The sequence below is a fragment of the Osmerus eperlanus genome, chromosome 9 (genome assembly GCF_963692335.1).
Source record: "Osmerus eperlanus chromosome 9, fOsmEpe2.1, whole genome shotgun sequence".
In the NCBI taxonomy this organism is placed as follows: domain Eukaryota; kingdom Metazoa; phylum Chordata; class Actinopteri; order Osmeriformes; family Osmeridae; genus Osmerus; species Osmerus eperlanus.
In genome coordinates, this window is record NC_085026.1 from 14,493,832 (window position 1) to 14,512,266 (window position 18,435).

Genomic DNA, 18,435 nt, shown 5'->3' on the forward strand with positions numbered 1-18,435 from the left:
CAGTCTCCAGACCTCCAGTCACAACCGCTAACATCTCCCCTCCATCCCCCAGGTGGAGAACTCCACCCTCAGCTCCCAGAGTGCATCACTCATGGCCCAGAATGCCGTGCTGCAGGGTCAGGTGTCGGCCCTGGAGGCGGAGTCGGAGGCGTGGCAGCGTCAGCGCGAGGAGGCGAGGGCGGGGCGCGAGGGGGTCCTGCAGGACCACGAGCGTCTGCTCAGCGTGCACGAGAGGCAGGCGGCCGAGTACGAGCACCTCATATCCCAGCATGCAGCACTGAAGACCAGCCAGAGGGCTGTGGAGCAGGAGCACCGCAGCCTGCAGAGCAAGTAAGGCCAATACACACACACACACACACACTGTAGGCCAAGTATGGGAGTCAGGTGGCTGAGCGGTTAGGGAATCGGGCTAGTAATCCGAAGGTTGCCACTTCGATTCCCGGCTGTGCCAAATGACGTTGTGTCCTTGGGCAAGGCACTTCACCCTACTTGCCTCAGGGGGAATGTCCCTGTACTTACTGTAAGTCGCTCTGGATAAGAGCGTCTGCTAAATGACTAAATGTAAATGTAAGTAAGGCCAACACCCACACACACACAGTTGAGGCCCAGAAGCGGGTCAGGGCAGGCTGTATGACCCCCTCATGATACTGTAGTCACACGTGTGTCTGTGTAACAAGCTCCAGGGTGGAGTTGCACGGCCAACCTGGCCTTGGGAGAGGGGGATAAATTTAGTCACCACATGCTCCCATTGTAAACACACATTCACCCTAAGAACAAAGCATGCTGCCTGACCTTAACTCCTCTCTCTTCTCCTCCTCTTTCTCTCTGTCCCACTCTCTCTCCCCCACTCCCTCCTACTCTCTGCTCTCCTCCCCATCATTTACTCACGCTCCTTCCTGTGCCAACTCTTCTTTTCCACTCCTCCACTCCTTCTCCACTTCTCCACCCCTGCTTTCCCTCCACCCCTGCTCCTCCGCTCCTCCAGGTACATGGTGATGCTCCAGCAGAAGGAGGCTCTGGAGGATCTGGAAGGTTCTCTGGAGAAGGATAGACACAGTCTGCAGGAGCAGATCCACACAAACAGCATCCTCCTGGAGGAGAACTCAGGCCTCAGGGGGGAGCTGAGCAGGTCAGACACGCACACACACACACACACACACACAAACACACCACCACAGTACACACTCAACATTGTCCTGAAGCCTCCCCTCCAACCATACAGGATACAGTTCTGCCCTCTGCTGGTCATGAAATAGCTTGGTTGACCTAAGTAGCTCAGTGTTAAAGCATTTGAGGCGTCAGGTGGCTGAGCGGTTAGGGAAGCGGGCTAGTAATCAGAAGGTTGCCAGTTCGATTCCCGGCCGTGCCAAAAATGACGTTGTGTCCTTGGGCAAGGCACTTCACCCTACTTGCCTCGGGGGGAATGTCCCTGTACTTACTGTAAGTCGCTCTGGATAAGAGCGTCTGCTAAATGACTAAATGTAAATTTGACTGCAGATCAATAGATTGCAGGTTTGAATCTCTTGTATGTCGCTTTGAATAAACACATCTGATATTCCGATGTATTATTAATGAATGACGCATGCTTCTTAACAAGCCCTCTTCTGTCAACATTAACCCTCCACTTCACCGTTAACCCCTCCCCTCTCCCTCAGGGTCAACCAATCCCAGAGCCAGCTGACTAAGGAGTACGAGGGTCTCCAACTGCACACCAAGGAGCTGAAGACCTCCCTGAACTCAGCCCAGCTGGAGGTCAACCGCTGGCAGGCCCAGTACGACCAGCTGAAGGAGCAGCACCAGGGCCTGGACATCTCCATGACCAAGCTGGACAACCACTGTGAGGTAAGACCTCAGAGGGAGAGAGCCAGCGTGTTTATGTGGGTGTGTGTGTGTTTGTGTGTGAGTTTGGGCTCTGCGCGTTTGTGCGTTTCCAAAAGTAGGAGCATTGTGTGTGTTTGTGTTTCCGAAAGTACGAATATTGTGTGTGTGTGTTTCTAAAAGTATTAACATTGTGTGTGTGTGTCTGTGTGTGTGTGTGCGCGCAGCTACTGACCCGTCTGAAGGGGAACCTGGAGGAGGAGAACCACCACCTGCTCAGCCAGATCCAGATGCTGAGTCAGCAGAACCAGACCCTGCTGGAGCGCACCATGGAGAGCAAGGAGCACTACCACGAGGAGCAGAAGCTCTACATGTCAGTGTGTGTGTGTCTGTGGGGGGGGGGCTTGTTTTACTAGCCTTGTGGGGACCAGAAATCCCCTCAAGGATGGTAAACTAAGAAAATATTGACCTTGTGGGAACATTTGTGGGGGACCCGAAACTTAAGTAGCTATTTCTAGGGTTTTTTAGGGTGGCTGGAGCTACAAATAGTGTTAGTTAGAATTACATTAAGGGTTGGGGTTAGGAGTTTTAAGTTTAGGAGTTAGGTTTAGGCTTAAATTTAGGGTACAGGTTTGATTTTAGGTGTTGGGGTTGTAGGATAGATAAACACAACATTTGTGTGGTGGTAGCTTCCTACTTGAGTGTTTGTGTTAACGCTCCTCTCCCTGCGCTCCGCAGAGACAAGCTGAACACCCTACGACGTCAGAAGGAGAAGCTGGAGGAGAAGATCATGGACCAGTACAAGTTCTACGACCCTGCCCCCAAGAAGTATGACACGTCTCTAGGTTTCTGCTTGTCAGCAGGCAGGAGACAGTGCTGCCTCTCCAGTTTAAACTACTGGCAGAGATGAAGAGTGGGAGTGGGAGAGGGAGGGAGGGAAAGATGTAGGGAAGGAGGATAACACAAAGCATAATCAGGTGTGCACTGTGAAAATAAAAAAATGTAGGATCCCATTGGTTGAGCCAGATGAGAATGCAAAACTTACAGTACTCTGTACTGTTCAAACAGGCGCAGTATAGAGTGGCTATGATCTGGTAGCTTCACATCCTCCAAGTTCCTCTCCATCCTTTCCTGTGTGAACCTCTGACCTCATATCCTGTCTGTCCCACCAGGAAGAGCCAGTGGGTGGGGGCTAAAGCCCTGGCTAAGCTCATCAAACCCCGCAAGGACAGCAGCTCCAGAGAGAGGGTTCGGTCTGCCACCGACCTGCCCCTGCCAGACACCCCCACTCTGGACTACCCCGACGGATTCCCCCCTCTCCCGCCCCCGCCCCTGCCCCCTCGCCAGTCCCGGCTCGGACCGGACACCCCCGAGGAAAACCACACCCACAACAATTCTCTCAATAACTCACAGACCTCCACCCACTCCATCAGAGGTAAGTCGAACAGCAAGACCATAAGTTAGACAGTTAGACAGACTGTATGTTAGACAAACTGTATGATAGACAGACTGTTTGTTAGAGTTAGACAGTAAGACAGACAGCAAGTCAGACAGACAGCAAGTCAGACAGACAGCAAGTCAGACAGACAGGCAATATGACAGTCAGTAAGAAGTCCTTTCTAAGCAGAGATCCTGCAGTATTAGAGATCCTGTAATAACCCTTTTATGGCCTGCTGGCGTTCCGGAATCAGAGGTGTGTGGTCAGCGTTGGGGTCTAGTGTGTGTTCTCTCTCCAGGCTCTCTCTTCTACACACACATTCAGCTCTGTGACTTCCTCCACTGCCGGTTTAGTGACGGTTTTACACAGAACTGCGAGGCAGCATAAAGGCGCAACATTCCCGAACCTTGATCAGGCTGTGTAAAAGGGCTGGCTGGGCAGGCAGGCATGTTTGTGCTGTGTTTGCAGGTGGCACCACCTCCTACTTTGGAAAAATCACTGGATCAAGAAAAACATACAAATAATCATCAAACCCAAACCCACCCGCTTAACAAACCCCACGTTTTCCCAACACATGAACTTGTGCTCCACTAGAGGGCAGTGCACACACACACACACACACACACACACACAGTCTCTCTCCCGCAAAACTTTCAATCTGGTTTTCTTTCTCAGCATGATGACTGGTTCTGTTGGTTCTACTAAGGTTCTAATGCATGTTTACTAGAGTAGAGTTGGGGTCTATTGCATGCCATGACGCCTTTACTGTCTCTGTTGGGTTGTATGGGTATTATTCTATGGGTAAAGAGTCACACCATTAACAGATTTCTCTTCCACTCGCTCTTTTTCCCTTTTCATACGATCCCTCATCTCTGTGTGTGTGTGTGTGTGTAACATAACACATTCGCCACATCCAGCCCCCTCCCCAGCCCCCTTCTCGACCTCACCCTCCTGCTCCCTCTCCATACCCCTCTCGGCCCCCCTGGCCGCCAAGCGGTTCAGGTTCCTGCGCAGTAAGAGCCAGGAGAAGGAGCGCCCCCCCCGGACCTCCCCTGCTCGGGGCTCTCTCTCCAGGAGGCTGCGTTTCTGGTCCTCCTCTGACATCATCACCACCTGCTCTGTCGAACCTCTGGTGCCTGGCGAGGCCTTCTAATGCCGCTGCCACCTTCATCATCATCATCTTCAACATCTTTGTCATCTTTATCTGTACTCACCCATCCACTCTTCCATACTTTTATTTATTAGCCCTTATTAGTATTCTCCCTGAAAAAGGCACACACACACAAGCCCACACACACACACACACACTGTCTGAACTGTGAGCAGGTTCTTGAGGGGCCTGTAGCTATCCTGGCCTGTCTGGACTCTAGACCGTGCAGTAAGTAGTCCTGCCAGCCTGGAGCTCCTACTGCAGACAGCTTTACCACAGCTGGCTTTGTCTGTATGCGTGTGTGTGTACGTGTGTGTGTGTACGTGTGTGTGTGCGCACCTGTGTGTGGACATTGTGTCCTGGCTTGTTCTGTGAGCTTGTCTGTGTGTGTAAGACAGGATGGAGGGTTTAATCTAGTAAGTGGGGGTGGCTCTGGGCCATCACTCAGAGCTAGTGTAATCTAGACAGTAATCATAAATCTACTGTATGTAAGGTGAGAGGACACGAGGGCTGCTTGCATGAGAGAGGGGGATAAAGGAGGAGGAGAGGGGGAGGGAGGAGGAGAGGGGGAGGGAGGAGAGGGGGAAGAAGAGGTAAAGAGGGGAAAGGAGGGGGGGGTTGACCGATTAAGGAAAGGGCCAGTCTCTGGCAGAGCTGTAGTAACTGAGCACATGATGGTGTGTCTGTCTTCCCCCTAGATGTCACCATGCTGTCTCACATTGTTCTGTTGACACTTCTCCTACCTGTCTCAACCGTCCATGCTCCTCTCCCCCTATCTGTCTGACCCCTCCCTGGTCTTCTCCTACCTGTCTCACCCATCCATGCTCCTCTCCCCCTACCTGTCTGACCCCTCCCTGGTCTTCTCCTGCTGCCTGTCTCACCTCCTCATGTCCTGAGAAAAGAACCTTGTTCACGACACATGCTGCCCAGGCTGCTTACATGCGTGTTACATGCTATCCTCCTTCCACACGTGTGTCCCTGCTCTTACCGTGTCCTGTCTGCAGCGCTGTCGAGTCACGTGAAAACTGTGTGTGTGATGTTTCAACAGGAAGGGTTCAGTGATTGGTCCGTCAGTGTGAGACACCTGTTATTTATGTGTCAGGTGACCACGGAGGTTCCAGTGGCAGGAAGCTGTACCCGACACCAGGGGGCAGTAGTGAGAGCGTCAACGGGGGTGCAGCTGAAGACTTCTACTCCAGGAGGCGAGGAGGAGAGCTGGGAGCCGTCTCATACTCCACCCCCTCCAACCAGACCTCCACCCCTGCACTCACCCATACCAACCAGACCTCCACCCCTGCGCTCACCCCCTCCAACCAGACCTCCACCCCTGCTCTCACCCCTGGCTCCAGGCCCAGTCGCAGGACCCGAGGTAGCACAGCCTGGTTTACATGTTGAATGTGTGTGTGTGTGTGAATGAGGAGGAAAAAACTAAGGAATCAAATCTGAGACTATTTAAATTATTAAAATGTACATTACCTTTTTCCAACAATGTCACTTGCTGCTTTGCCACCGACTATCCCCGTGTCACACCGGCTTTATACTGTATCTAGGCACAACACAGCTCATACACACACCTTTCTGAAATCAGATGGCGCTGATTGGTCCGTCATCAGCCAATGGGGCTGCTCTGAGCCTCCGTGCTTCCTGGAGAGTACCTCAGTCACGACCCAGCCGTCTACAGGGAACACACACACGCACTCCAGCAGGAAGCTACACACACACACAATCCAGCAGGAAGCAAGCTGAGGCCGCAGGCTACAATAGCCTCACTAGGCCTTCATTACCTATGGCTCCGTATAATGTATCTGGAAGGGAATATAAACAGCACTATTAATTTAACACTGGCACGGGTGGTTGGTTACAGTTGAATGATGGGACTCGAAGTAAACAAACAGTAAAGCAGTACACAACAGAACATCGTCTCACCAACGAGTTACTCTGGTTTAAGCAAAGAAAGTTCCAAACTGTCGTTGTGGTGCTGTGCTGTCTGACCTTCCCCTCCCCCAGGTCTGCTATACGACGACGACGCCCACTTGCTCTCCTCCGACACCCTGGGGGGAGCTGGTCTCCATGGAAACACAGGTAGAGGAGCGGTTGGATCGATTTGTGGAAAGTTCCTTGAGTGCCTTCTTGGGTTTCTGTCAAGACACACTTTCTCCCTCAATCTATTGAGCTCCTCATTATCTGTGTTTGTTTGTGTGTGTGTGTGTCTCTGTGGTGTGTGTGTGTGTCTCTGTGGCGTGTGTGTGTCTCTGTGGTGTGTGTGTGTGTACAGGATATAGACCAGGCTCTGCCGAGCTCAGCCACAACACCTCCAGCAGCAACTCTCCTGTAAACTGTCGAGGTGACAACTTTACCCCAACAACACTGTTACTACACTGTTATATTAGATTACTACAGTACTACACTTTAACTACAGTACTACACTGTAACTACAGTACTACACTGTTACTATAGTACTACATTGTGACTACAGTACTACACTGTTACTGCAGTACTACACTATGACTATAGTACTACATTGTGACTACAGTACTACATTGTCACTATGTAACTCCAGCTCTTTGCTCTTTAAATATCAAATACCACTACCACCACCAGAAGCACTGCATACCATGTCTGCACTGATATTTACTGTTTAAGCTCTACCCTCAAAAAGCATGTCTGAGCATATAATAGCCTAACTGTCTTTGTTATCTGTCTGTCTGTCTTTCTTTCTACCTGTCTCTCTGTCTGTGTCTGTCTGTCTCTCTACCTGTCTGTCTGCCTCTCTGTCTCTTTGCTTGTTGCTTGTCTGTCTGTCTCTCGGTCTGTCTGTCTTTCTCTGTCTGTCTGTGTCTGTCTGTCTCTCTCTGCCTGTCTGTGTCTGTCCGTCTGTCTCTCTCTGCCTGTCTGTGTCTGTCTGTCTCTCTACCTGTCTGTCTGCCTCTCTGTCTCTTTGCTTGTTGCTTGTCTGTCTGTCTCTCTCTGCCTGTCTGTGTCTGCCTGTCTGTGTGTGTGTCTGTCTGTCTGTCTCTCTCTGCCTGTCTGTGTGTGTGTGTCTGTCTGTCTCTCTCTGCCTGTCTGTGTGTGTCTGTCTGTCTCTCTCTGCCTGTCTGTGTTTGTGTGTGTCTGTCTGTCTCTCTCTGCCTGTCTGTGTGTGTGTGTGTCTGTCAGACTCTGTGGAGCGGCTGCAGGGTCGCTCTGCCAGCATGTCCAGTGATGACGTGGCAGGTCTCACCCAGGAAGCCTCCCAGCAGGCACTGCCCCGCAGCTCCACCCTCCCCTACGACCCCCCGCCCCAGAGAGGCTCGGCACGCCCCGGCCTCGCCCCCGGCCTCGCCCCTGGACTCGCCCCCACCCCCGGCCGGACTCGGCCGTCCTCCCCCGGCAGCCAGATGGTCACTCTGGAGGAGTTCCTGTATGAGAGCAACACTCTGTCCCCGCCCACCGTGAGTACTGACCACGCCTCCACAAACTCATGTGTCCTATCACGGCCGAGGACAGGTTAGCATTAGCATTAACATTGTAGAGAAGCTTGGTTGTGTGTTTAGTTTTCTACAGACTATAAAGCACTGGTACTTTTCTGGCCTCTAATTGTGCTTCATGTTATGATGATATCTGTGATGAAGTTATTAAGAGTAATTGACGGACTGCATGAAATGTGATAGTGTTTGTAAGGAAGGAAGCAGGATGGAGGCATCAATTGTGCTGTTTGTTTTACAGCTTGTTTTAAGGCTTTTTGTCTCAGTTATTAGATTAGCCAGTAGTTGATTGGCTGTTTGGCTGGTGGCCACTGCCTGTTGAAATAAAGGGCCATTTAGATAATTGTGTGAGCATGTGTGCATGTGTGTGTTTAGATGGATGGCTTTACGACCTGCTACGCTGTAAACATGTTTTACTTGGTAACTGCATGATGGAGTCTCTCACAACGCACGCATATGAGATGCCGTATAGGCCATAATTCATACTTGGTCTCACATACATGCCATGACCTGACCATGAATTAAGGCCTATACGGCCTCTCATACACGCACACTCTCACACACACTCATCTGTGGTCTACCCAGTTAGTGTTTAGAGAGAGATTAGTCTCTCTGTCTCTTCTGTATTCATCTAAACAAACGGGCTCTGATTGGATCAGCCCCTTAGCGCTATGCTGATGTCACTAATCCAGGAAGTTTAAAATCTGCTGGGAGTTCTCATCCCCTGACAAAATAAGTTAGTGAGGGTTAGGAGAGTATGTGAAGCTGCAAAGTTTGGAGTATCTAACCCTGTGTGTTTATTTGTTTGTGTGCGTATGTGTGTGTGTGCGTGTGTCTGTGTGTGCACGTTTGTCCATTCGTCCATCCAGGTGCAGACAGGCAGCAGAGAAGATCTGATGACTGAATATTTCACCAGGGGTCCGGGGGGAGAGAGAGACCGTGCCCCCCCCGGCCGGACCCCCCCCCTCCGGGACGGCGCCAAAACCCCCACCAGCTACGTCACCCCCACCCTTAAGACAGGGGGCGTGGCTAACAAGCCAGGCCAGAGCGTCAAGCCCAGCATGCGTCTGCCTGACTCCGCCCCTCCCTCCTCTAACTCTCAGACCCTCCCTCACAGGGCCAGCAACGGGCTGGGGGGGTCAGGGGGGACACCTGTGGGCCGACCTTCCTCCGTACACTCCCCCGTGTCCCGGGGGGGCGGGGCTGGCAGTGGTCTGAGTCGAACCTTCAGCCTGGCGTCAGCTGACCTGCTGCGGTCCAACGGGCCGGACAGCTTCCGCCCTGACGGTACCCAGGAGGGCGTCGTGAGGAGGCCTGGGGCGGGCTCTGGGGCGAGGGAACGCCCCCTGTCTGCCCGACTGGCAGGCCCCACCACCAATCAGCATGGAGACGGAGGGTACTCCCCCCTAGCCCCGCCCCTTCACCACTCGTCCTCGCTGTCCCTGCCGCCGGACCGCCACAGCGCAGCAGGGGGGAGGTCAGGAACCAATCGAAACAGCCTGTCTCAGGGGCGATCCGCCCCACAGCAGCATCGCGGGGAGGTTGCCATGGTGACGCCGGTGCGGGCGGTGCCGGCTCTGCGTCTGGAGGAGTCGGAGGCGGAGGGAAGGGTGACGTCCGACTCTCCCCTGCTGAAGAAGACAGAGGGGGGCGGGGGGGGATGTGGGACAGAGGAGCCACCCAAGACCGCTCCCTCCTCCCCGGACCCCAACGACGACCCCCAGACCGTCTGGTACGAGTACGGTTGCGTCTAGACGTCTGGGTGAGGACTAACCTACAGGACAGCTACTGCCACGGTGGACTGTGCAGGACTGGAACACGCACACACGCCTGGCTCGGTCCCCTTCTGATTAATTAACCCAACCTGTAATTGGCTGGTTCACAGCTGGACATCTACACCCCAAAGAGACCACTGACCCCCCTCCCTCCCGCCCGCCCCACCCACCCCCACCCCCCCCCCTCTCCCCAGACTGCTGTCACAGCTGTACTCCTACAGCAACACAGAGAAGGAGATGAAAGGCACTAGAGACATGAATGTTTGCTCCCCCCCCCCATCCGAGCCTTGTGGTCCCAATTCTATTCTGACAGGGAACAGAAGGACAATCAAGGCGGACCTTGTCGACCCCTCCCTGTGTAATTACACCCTCCTCTCTCTGTCCTCACAGCGTCCCAGCATGCAGCACTCCAGGGCTTTACTGGAAGTGTTTCCTCCCTGGCCGGCGTGGCAGAGTCCTGCTCTGACCACACTGGCTGGCCCAGATACTACTAACACTGGTCAGCCTAACTACGGGGTAGAAGAGAGAGAGAGAGAGACAGATTGTAGAATGATGAGAGGCAGAGAACCAAGATAGAGAAAGAAACTATGTATATCCCTGCTACTTGTTGCTGTTCACATGTTTTGCAAATATGGCTTCAAATACATTCCTAAGAGCACTAGAGGAAGAAGATGACGATTTAGATGATGTAGTCAATGCGTCTGAACACTGGGTTTCTGCGGTCCCTGTTGATGCCGTTACCACACACTCGTGGTTGTAGAGTTCTTGATTATGTTGAAACACTGAAACAAACCTCACGAAAGGCAATAAGACTTCCAATGTATTTATTTATGTTCTTCAAACTGATCTTTTGAAATTACGGTGTCCACTGACTTTGTTTGATTGGTGTGTGTTGGTTTTGTGGTGCAGTTTGTACTGGTGTACAGTCTGGATACAACACTCATCCCACTTCCTTCTGTCTCCAACTTCCTGTCCAGACTGGAATTAGAAAGCTTGTCTTCCTGTTTTCTGTCCAATAAGAAGAGACGTGTCTCAGTCCAAATTTATACCGCTTTTAAAGACTTAATGATAAACAGGTCTAACGTTGGAAATTTCTAAGAAATGTTAATAAAAAGTGATCAAATGTAATAGTCCACTGGTGAATCCAGGCCTGGCTGCAGGAGATATATGTCTTCTATTGGGAAAGTGTTACTACCACAAGGACCTGAGATGCTCTCCCAGACCCAGCTGGCTCGTTGCAGACCTGGCCCAACCTGCACACAAGGTCCAGACAAACAAGCAAATCTGTTTCAGGGCTGTCTTGACCAAACAGTACTGGGATGAAACTGGATGTATTCTGTGTCATACCAGCATGCTTTCTGACTGGAATAAACTTAATGAAAATGCTTTTGTTTTCATAGTTTCATGTGAGAGAATTTTCCTGACCAAAACTATTTGACCTTTTTAATAATAAAGTTTTGTAAACTGAAGCCTCTTATTGTATTTTTGTTGTCAGATGGTTGAGAGAATTTTTTTTTTTTTTTGCAGTTAAGTTATCGTAACTTAAAAAGATGAAATGATTTACTTTTCCTGCGGTCATCTGTTGATACGCTCTGCGCAGCACAAACACGATTTCCCCGTTTGTAAAAGTAAGTGTTTATGATTCAAACAGGGAACCCTTTTCATCGGAATAGGGGAGGAGGTGAGAATTCATTTTATGACGCATAGTAGGAATGTTTTACTATTCATATGTTGAAGCTAGCCTATACTCAACTTATTCGCGACGATGTGTTTTCCGTTTCAATGACAAGTGGCATAGCAAAGATTGCTGTGAAGATAGCAGCACTTCAACACGCGCCGCCCCGTTGATGTACAGAAAGATCCTTATTTCCTGCGCTTTTTCATTTCACATCTGTCTGAGAGCATGCAGCTGTTTCAGACCGGGGCTTAACACACTCGCGAGCTGTTACAAGACAGGAGTTAACGAATAAGGTTAGAAAACGGTTGTTTTATCACATGTACCTATTAACTTTGCATTTATTTCTGTTTTGACTTGACATATTGGTCCTCATCGTTTTATGGTGCTTTATGTATAATCTCTACTATAACGATGCTTTAATTAAACCTACCAAAAACATGGTTATCTGTATTTTGGCTTTCAAAAATGTAATGTTTTTGTAATTTAAGCGCATAATGAATTAATTCTAAATTGGCTTGACCATCAGTGTTCCGTGTCCAACACACACATTGAGCACAGTATGCTGTGTGTACTTTTCACCAACCAAAATAAACAACTATGAGCAGAATGGCCTACTCGGAATCGACGGAAGAACAAAATCAAATCCTTGAAACATTTGGAGCTGAAGTTGTGATGGCTCTCGTCTTTTAGTAAAACAGAAAGTGGCAGGTGTTCGCTAGTCTAAGGTACGGGTGGAAGGTTCCTAGTGGACCCGTTTGATCTTCTTTTCTTTTTGACTTATAGATTTTGAAAGTTTGTTCTTTTCGTTCGTGTGACATTCAACGTGCAACATTTTTGTAATGGGAACAGTCTAAAGACACTTCGCGTGACTGGAATGACAAATGACAGTTGGGTAGAGTTAGCAAGCGGCATGTTTTCAAGGCTCTAGCGTAAAGCACTCCCCAGTGGGAGAGGTTCTGGGGCTAACCAACACATTCCTCTGGTGGAGGCATGGTCTCTGGGGTGTTCTTTTGGTCAGCTACTGGGCTGTACCAAGGCTTTCTAAAGGCACTTGTAGTCCTGGCCAAGTTACTCCAACCCCTTCAGCTCCAAGACTGGTCCTCTCATGCTGGCAATCTTGCAGAAGGTGCCAGTGCCAGGCTGGTGTCCTCACCGGCGCCACCAAGGCAGGATGCCAGCATGTATACTGTTCCTGACGGTTCTCTGGGCTTTCTATTTGTCTCAACTGTCCCTCAGGAGTTTATATTCTTAAGGTCCTTGTTCCCTTTAGCTCCGGTTTAAATGGGGCCATCCTTTCTCCGGGCACCATGGCCTGTTGCCATGGTCCTGCCACCAGTCTCTGGTGGAAATGCATACGAATGGACCTGACTGACTAAGCTGCATTAGCGTTCTACACTACTGAATGAACCGCCATTTGGTTCTCCTGAGTTTTGATAACCAGGCTGCCGTAGTGTCCTACTGAGTTCCACTGACCAAACCACCAGACTGAGTTCCACTGACCAGACGGCTAGACTGAACTTGGTTACCAGAGCGCCTGGCCCAAATTCTTCTCCATGCTCCTCGGACTGTTAGAGAAGCCTGGCAGGTCTGCAGTCTCTGGAGCTGCAGGGGGAAGATGTGGTGAATACACTGGGCTCTGATGATGTAGGCCTGTCTGTATTTAGCTTACAAAGTGAACATCTGATTTAGTTCTGTGTTGTGTATCTGTTCTGTGCCACACACACAAGCACACTGTACTGCTCATGTCCTGAGCGTGTTGTATTATACTGAACACGTTGCCCTTAGGGGACTCCATGCAGAATGAGAGCAGAGCATCACACAGAGCTGTCTGACAGCCTGTGTGATGAGCTCATTCCTCTCGCCTTCCTTCAGCAGTGACTCTGGAAAGGGGTTCAGTAAAGTTTCTGAAAAAAGTGATGCCTTGGACACATATACGCACACGCACACACATCTGCTGTCATCACTGACAAAAACGGAACTGAGACTGTGTGGTTTCCTTTTACAGAGATGAGAAGACTTTCCCATTTAGCTGACACTCTTATACAGAGGGACTTTTAGTAAGTACAGGGAAATTCCACCGAGGCAAGTAGGGTGAAGTGCTTTGCCCAAGGACACAACGTCATTTTTCACAGCCGGGAATTAAACCGGCAACCTTCTGATTAATAGCACGATTCCCTAACCACTCAGCCATCTGACTCCCCTATGAGTAGACCAACATTAACTTGACTATAGATGCACCAATAAAATGATTGGCCAATACCAATAGCCTATATTTATCAAACATAATTGGACGATACTGATGTTTTGACTTTTCAGTCTTGACTATGGTGAGCCTGGCTCAGAAAGAATTCACCTTAGAAAGACCCAAGGAAAACTAGCGGTCACTACGGCTGCAGCTAATGGATCCTTGTATATGAATGAAAAAAGCCAAGGTACCCTGGACTGTCTGGGTCCAGACAGGACCAACTGTCTGATGTCCTGGCCTGGGGATCTACAGAAGCAGGGTCCAGATTCTCCATCATCCAGCACAGCCATGGGCCTGTCCTCTCTCCTCACAGGGCTGAGACACAATCTTGATAATAAGCGCAGACCCTGGGACACACTCACATACTCACATCATGGAACAGTGGGGTGCTGTGAAGATAATGCTTCGCCAATGTGACTGTGGTTTCTGCAGACCTCTGTTTTCCCTGTCACTGCTCCTCTAAAGATAACACTAACCAGGGCAATGTCCCCAGCTCCTCTCCCCCGTCGCCTGGACACATTCTACCACTGCTGTCCCCTGACGGTTAATCTGCCTTCCACAGGAAATGGGTCTAGTCTGGTGCAAAACTCTCTTAACAGATTTATTAGGTGTGCTTTGCACAACCTTTGTTCTCTCACATATTATTATTATTTGTATTCTTATTTATTTTCGCACCCCTAAGGATCCCAATATTTGGACTACATAGTAGACAACATCGGTGTCAAACTGGTCGTCTTGGTAGCGATTGCGTTGCTTGTATTGGGATTTACGTTACATTGCAGGGTTTAGGCTTAAATTAAGTTTTTGTGGCGAAAAGTGACGCTAACAATGGCTAACTTGCTAGTCACTAAGGACTCAAACGTCACGAACACACGTGTGACTACCTGTAGTAGAACATTAGTTTAGCAGCTCGTTAACTTCTGGGAAATAGCTAGGCTAACTAGCTTTACATAAAAAGCCAAGTAGGTGCCAAACATGAAGCTAGGTATGTTTCCAGGCTGTGACATCAACACCCTGTATTTTTGTACGCCCTTCGAATGGTTAGCTCCTGCGATTCCCATACAGCAGTAGTCTATAGTTAGCTAGCTCATACAATTTACCGGGGTCAACTTCTCCACGCATGGCTCTGGACTGAGACCAAATGGTCGCATTTGGCATTGTTACTGACTATGATCGTTTCCAGTAAGCTTGTTTTGAATGACACATTTCCCCCTAAATACTTGTCAAGCTTATTTACGTTTTTGGGGGCATATTTTCAGTTAGCAGATGGTACTGTTTGGATTGCAATTCCATCTGAAATACTGCCGGTGACAATCAGCTTGTTTCAAAGGGGGTTCTTTATGAATGAATGAATGAATGAATGCAATGAGTGGGCTAAATGCTTGAAAATATTACTAGAAGGGAAAAACTTAAGGGACGTTTAAGTCATAGATGTTAGGACCATTTTCGCAACGGATTGCCCATTTTCTTAATTTTTGATGCAACTTTTAAACTATGAGGCTGCGATATAGCCGATCACCATTCCCTCTTGCAGGGAAATGACCAGACCACCGTTTCATTCTACACCACTCTCAGTATTTTTAATAGTAATGAGCAGCAACAAATATATGCTTTTAAATCTATGCAATCATAAATAATAAGTAGGCCTATGCATTTTTGTATAAAATATACAGAAATATCAGTTGGAAAATGTCAGTAAAAAAAACGGACCTATCTGCAGCCGACACAAGCACACTCCACAATTTACCCAGAAATTGTACCCTCTCTAGTTTTCTAATGTTTTGTTATTCTAATGTAAGCATTAACAGAGTTAACTCTGTTATGTGTGTGTGTGTGTGTGTGTGTGTGTGTGTGTGTGTGTGTGTGTGTGTGTGTGTGTACGTGTTTGGGTATTCTTTGCCTCTCCTGGGTCAGAATGAAATGGCCTTGGCAATCTATCTACTGTGTAAACCGACCATAGAAGCTGCACCCAGCCAGCAGGGCGCGTGTAGGCGGGGCTAGCAAGGCGATGCGGTTGTTCCCCCTACGTTGACCATGTATTCGAAGCAGTACATCAACTGCAGCATCAGTCATGAGATCCACCAGTACCTGTTCTCCTGGGCCTACATACTGGTTCTGCTGCTGGGAGTTCCTGCCAATGTGTTCTCCCTCTACCACGCTGTGCTCCAGCTCAAGGTAACTGATGTATTTTAAGTTGTAAGTTAGGTTCTTTCATTTACTTAAGTTCTCATCTCTTTGGTGTTTAGTTGTATTTTGACGTTAATAGAGTATTGTTTTATTGTTCTTATCCTGACTGTTATTAACTATTTATCTGTTTGTACTTATAATTTTTTTAAATTACCAAACACCTTTCATCCTTGGAGCTTTTATTGTGAAAAACGAAATGTCTGCTCCAATGAGTAGTGGTGCTGGTGTGTTCCGCTGCAGGTGCGTAACGAGCTGGGCGTGTACCTGCTGCAGCTGACCCTGTCAGACCTGCTGTACCTGGCCTCGCTGCCCCTCTGGCTGCAGTACATCTTCCAGGGGGACGACTGGCGTAACACAGAGTGGCTCTGCCAGGTGTGCGGCTTCCTGCTCTATCAGGTAGTGAAGGACGACCCAGGACCCTTCACCTCTGACCCCTTCAACCCTTAACCTAGGAACTTGACCAATCCAACCTAGAACTAGTGACCTTTAGCCCCTGACCCTTCTGCCCTGAACCCAGGACCCTAACCCTTCACTCTTAACCCCGGACCTTAATAATAATCAGGTCAGGTAATGTGCTATTCTTGGTCATTTGACATGTTGATTATTTGAGCTTAACCTCTTTATCTCTCTCCCTCTTTCCCTCTCTCTCTGTTCTCTGTCTACCTGCTCTCCCAGAACATCTACATAAGTGTTGGCTTCCTGTGCTGCATCTCCATAGACCGCTACCTGGCGGTGGTCTACCCGCTACGCTTCACCGCTCTCCGCAGCATGAAGGCTGCCGCCATTGCCAGCGTCGCCATCTGGCTCAAGGAGATTGCCGTGGGCGTGGTCTTCTTCCACCACAGAGAGCTGAGCACGGACAGGACTAACCAATCGGTGTGCTTCGAGCACTACCCCATGCAGTTGTGGGAGCACCCGATCAACTACTACCGTTTCATCGTGGGCTTCCTGTTCCCGCTCGCCATCCTGGCCTTGTCCTACCTGCGGGTCCTGAAGGCGGTGGGAAAGAGCGCGGGGACGCAGAACGCCCAGAAGCAGCGCATCAAGCAGCTGGTGACCAGCACGGTGGTGATCTTCCTGCTGTGCTTCTTTCCCTACCACGTCTTCCTGCTGGTGCGCACCCTGCTGGAGAAGGACTGCGACTTCATCGTGAGCATCTTCAACTACTACCACTTCTCGCTGCTCCTCACCAGCTTCAACTGCATCGCCGACCCCGTGCTGTACTGTTTTGTGAGCGAGGCCGCCCAGCGCAGCCTCCAGGGGGCGCTGGGCTCCACGGCCAGGGTTCTCTGCTGTTGCTGCGGGCGGCGGGGGGGGGCTAGCCCCGCCCAGCCGCAGATCAGCGACTCCAATGAAGTGGCGGCCTCCAATGAGAACGGGGCCGTCGTCGTGGTCACCCTGCTGCACTCCACCAATGTGGAGATGTAGGCGCCAAGGGTACCACACGCACATTCTACACTCACACGCACACTTATCAGCGGCCACGGCAACGGTTGTGTCCATATGCTTTCGGAGAGGAAGACAGAAAGTTGGTATCAGGTCAAAGTGTTTATGTAACATGCTAATATAATGTTTCTGTTTATCTCATTCAGACTTACTTCCATGTTGAGCTTCAGACTCACGGAACGTGACGTTGCCATGATGTTGGCATGCGAGTCCCTTGGTTGTAGCTGGTCAAACACCAGAGCTCCAATCTCAGGTTCATATCTAACTGAGGTGTCTGTGTGGGTCCCGTACCACTCAACCCTCACACCTGGTTTGCCCTGTCATACACTTAACTTTAACCAGGATCCCTTGTTCTGATGCCAAGGCATGGGATTGATCAAAGAGACAAACTGGCCAGTGAAAGAGGTTGGCTTTCTCATTATCAGCCATTGACATGGTTGTGTAGATTCATGCCAGCCAATCACCGGGCAGGACCTCCCTCTTTGTTTACATAAGTTTATGTCCATGCGTGGCTATGGATGTTTAACCTAATTATGAAGTATAATATAACAAAATGGACCTGTGGAGTTATGTTGAAAGTATATTTTTGTAAGAAGTATGTGCTGGGTCTTCTGAGGTGTTTAGTGATGTCTTCCTGTTGCTTTAGATACTTCTTGTTTGTGGTTTATTCCTTCCTTTGGCAGTTATTCTGACAAACCTTCCGTGAGAAATGTGAGAAATGCTTGTGCAGTATGCCTGGGTTGAGCGATTCGTACCAGTGTTAGAGCGTGAATAATCCCGTGTCTGTTCGTATGCTTGTGTCTTTGGTCTGCTGCCAAATAAATCTGACATTCTAAGGTGTTTAAAAACTCTTGATTTCATGGACCATGTTCTCTCTGTCTGTATGTCAGTCTGTATGTCTAGCTCTTTACATGTAATAAACCAGACTGTACTACAATTACAAATTGGACTTGTTTATGTGTGTGTGTATGTACTAGTGTGTGTGGTGCTGGTGACAGATGTTGGTTCCTTGGTCCTAATGAATCTTATGAGTAATGACCTGCCCAGGGACATGGGCAGATGGGGGTGTGGATGGATGGAGAGAGGGAGGGAGCTAAGTAGAGAACATGGGAAATAGAAATAGAAAGAGGGAGACCTTGAGGGGGATCATGACATGCAGCGTTATGTTCCTGTGGGAATTATAGACTCAAACTCCAGAGTTTAACCCTAGCCCTCCCCTCTGCCTTCGCTTGTC

At 49.6% G+C, this 18,435-nt stretch overlaps 2 protein-coding genes across 2 annotated transcripts in view; both read left to right on the forward strand.

Moving 5' to 3' along the window:
* The window catches only part of ccdc88c (coiled-coil domain containing 88C), a 31,215-nt gene extending 20,101 nt beyond the window's left edge, over positions 1-11,114 (forward strand). Inside the window, exons 21-31 of the mRNA XM_062469612.1 lie at positions 53-330; positions 986-1,129; positions 1,656-1,842; positions 2,046-2,191; positions 2,557-2,646; positions 2,991-3,253; positions 5,509-5,775; positions 6,414-6,488; positions 6,682-6,750; positions 7,563-7,837; positions 8,740-11,114. Coding sequence (XP_062325596.1) covers positions 53-330; positions 986-1,129; positions 1,656-1,842; positions 2,046-2,191; positions 2,557-2,646; positions 2,991-3,253; positions 5,509-5,775; positions 6,414-6,488; positions 6,682-6,750; positions 7,563-7,837; positions 8,740-9,624 — 2,679 coding nt within the window. The 3' untranslated portion in view covers positions 9,625-11,114. The remainder of the gene's footprint in view (positions 1-52; positions 331-985; positions 1,130-1,655; positions 1,843-2,045; positions 2,192-2,556; positions 2,647-2,990; positions 3,254-5,508; positions 5,776-6,413; positions 6,489-6,681; positions 6,751-7,562; positions 7,838-8,739) is intronic.
* A 4,066-nt stretch (positions 11,115-15,180) lies between these two features.
* LOC134026726 (ovarian cancer G-protein coupled receptor 1) lies at positions 15,181-18,137 on the forward strand. The gene is made up of 3 exons (XM_062469650.1): positions 15,181-15,743; positions 15,996-16,151; positions 16,431-18,137. The coding sequence occupies exons 1-3, from the start codon at positions 15,603-15,605 to the stop codon at positions 17,181-17,183; spliced, it is 1,050 nt and encodes a 349-aa protein (XP_062325634.1). The 5' UTR covers positions 15,181-15,602; the 3' UTR covers positions 17,184-18,137.
* Positions 18,138-18,435: the final 298 nt, after the last annotated feature.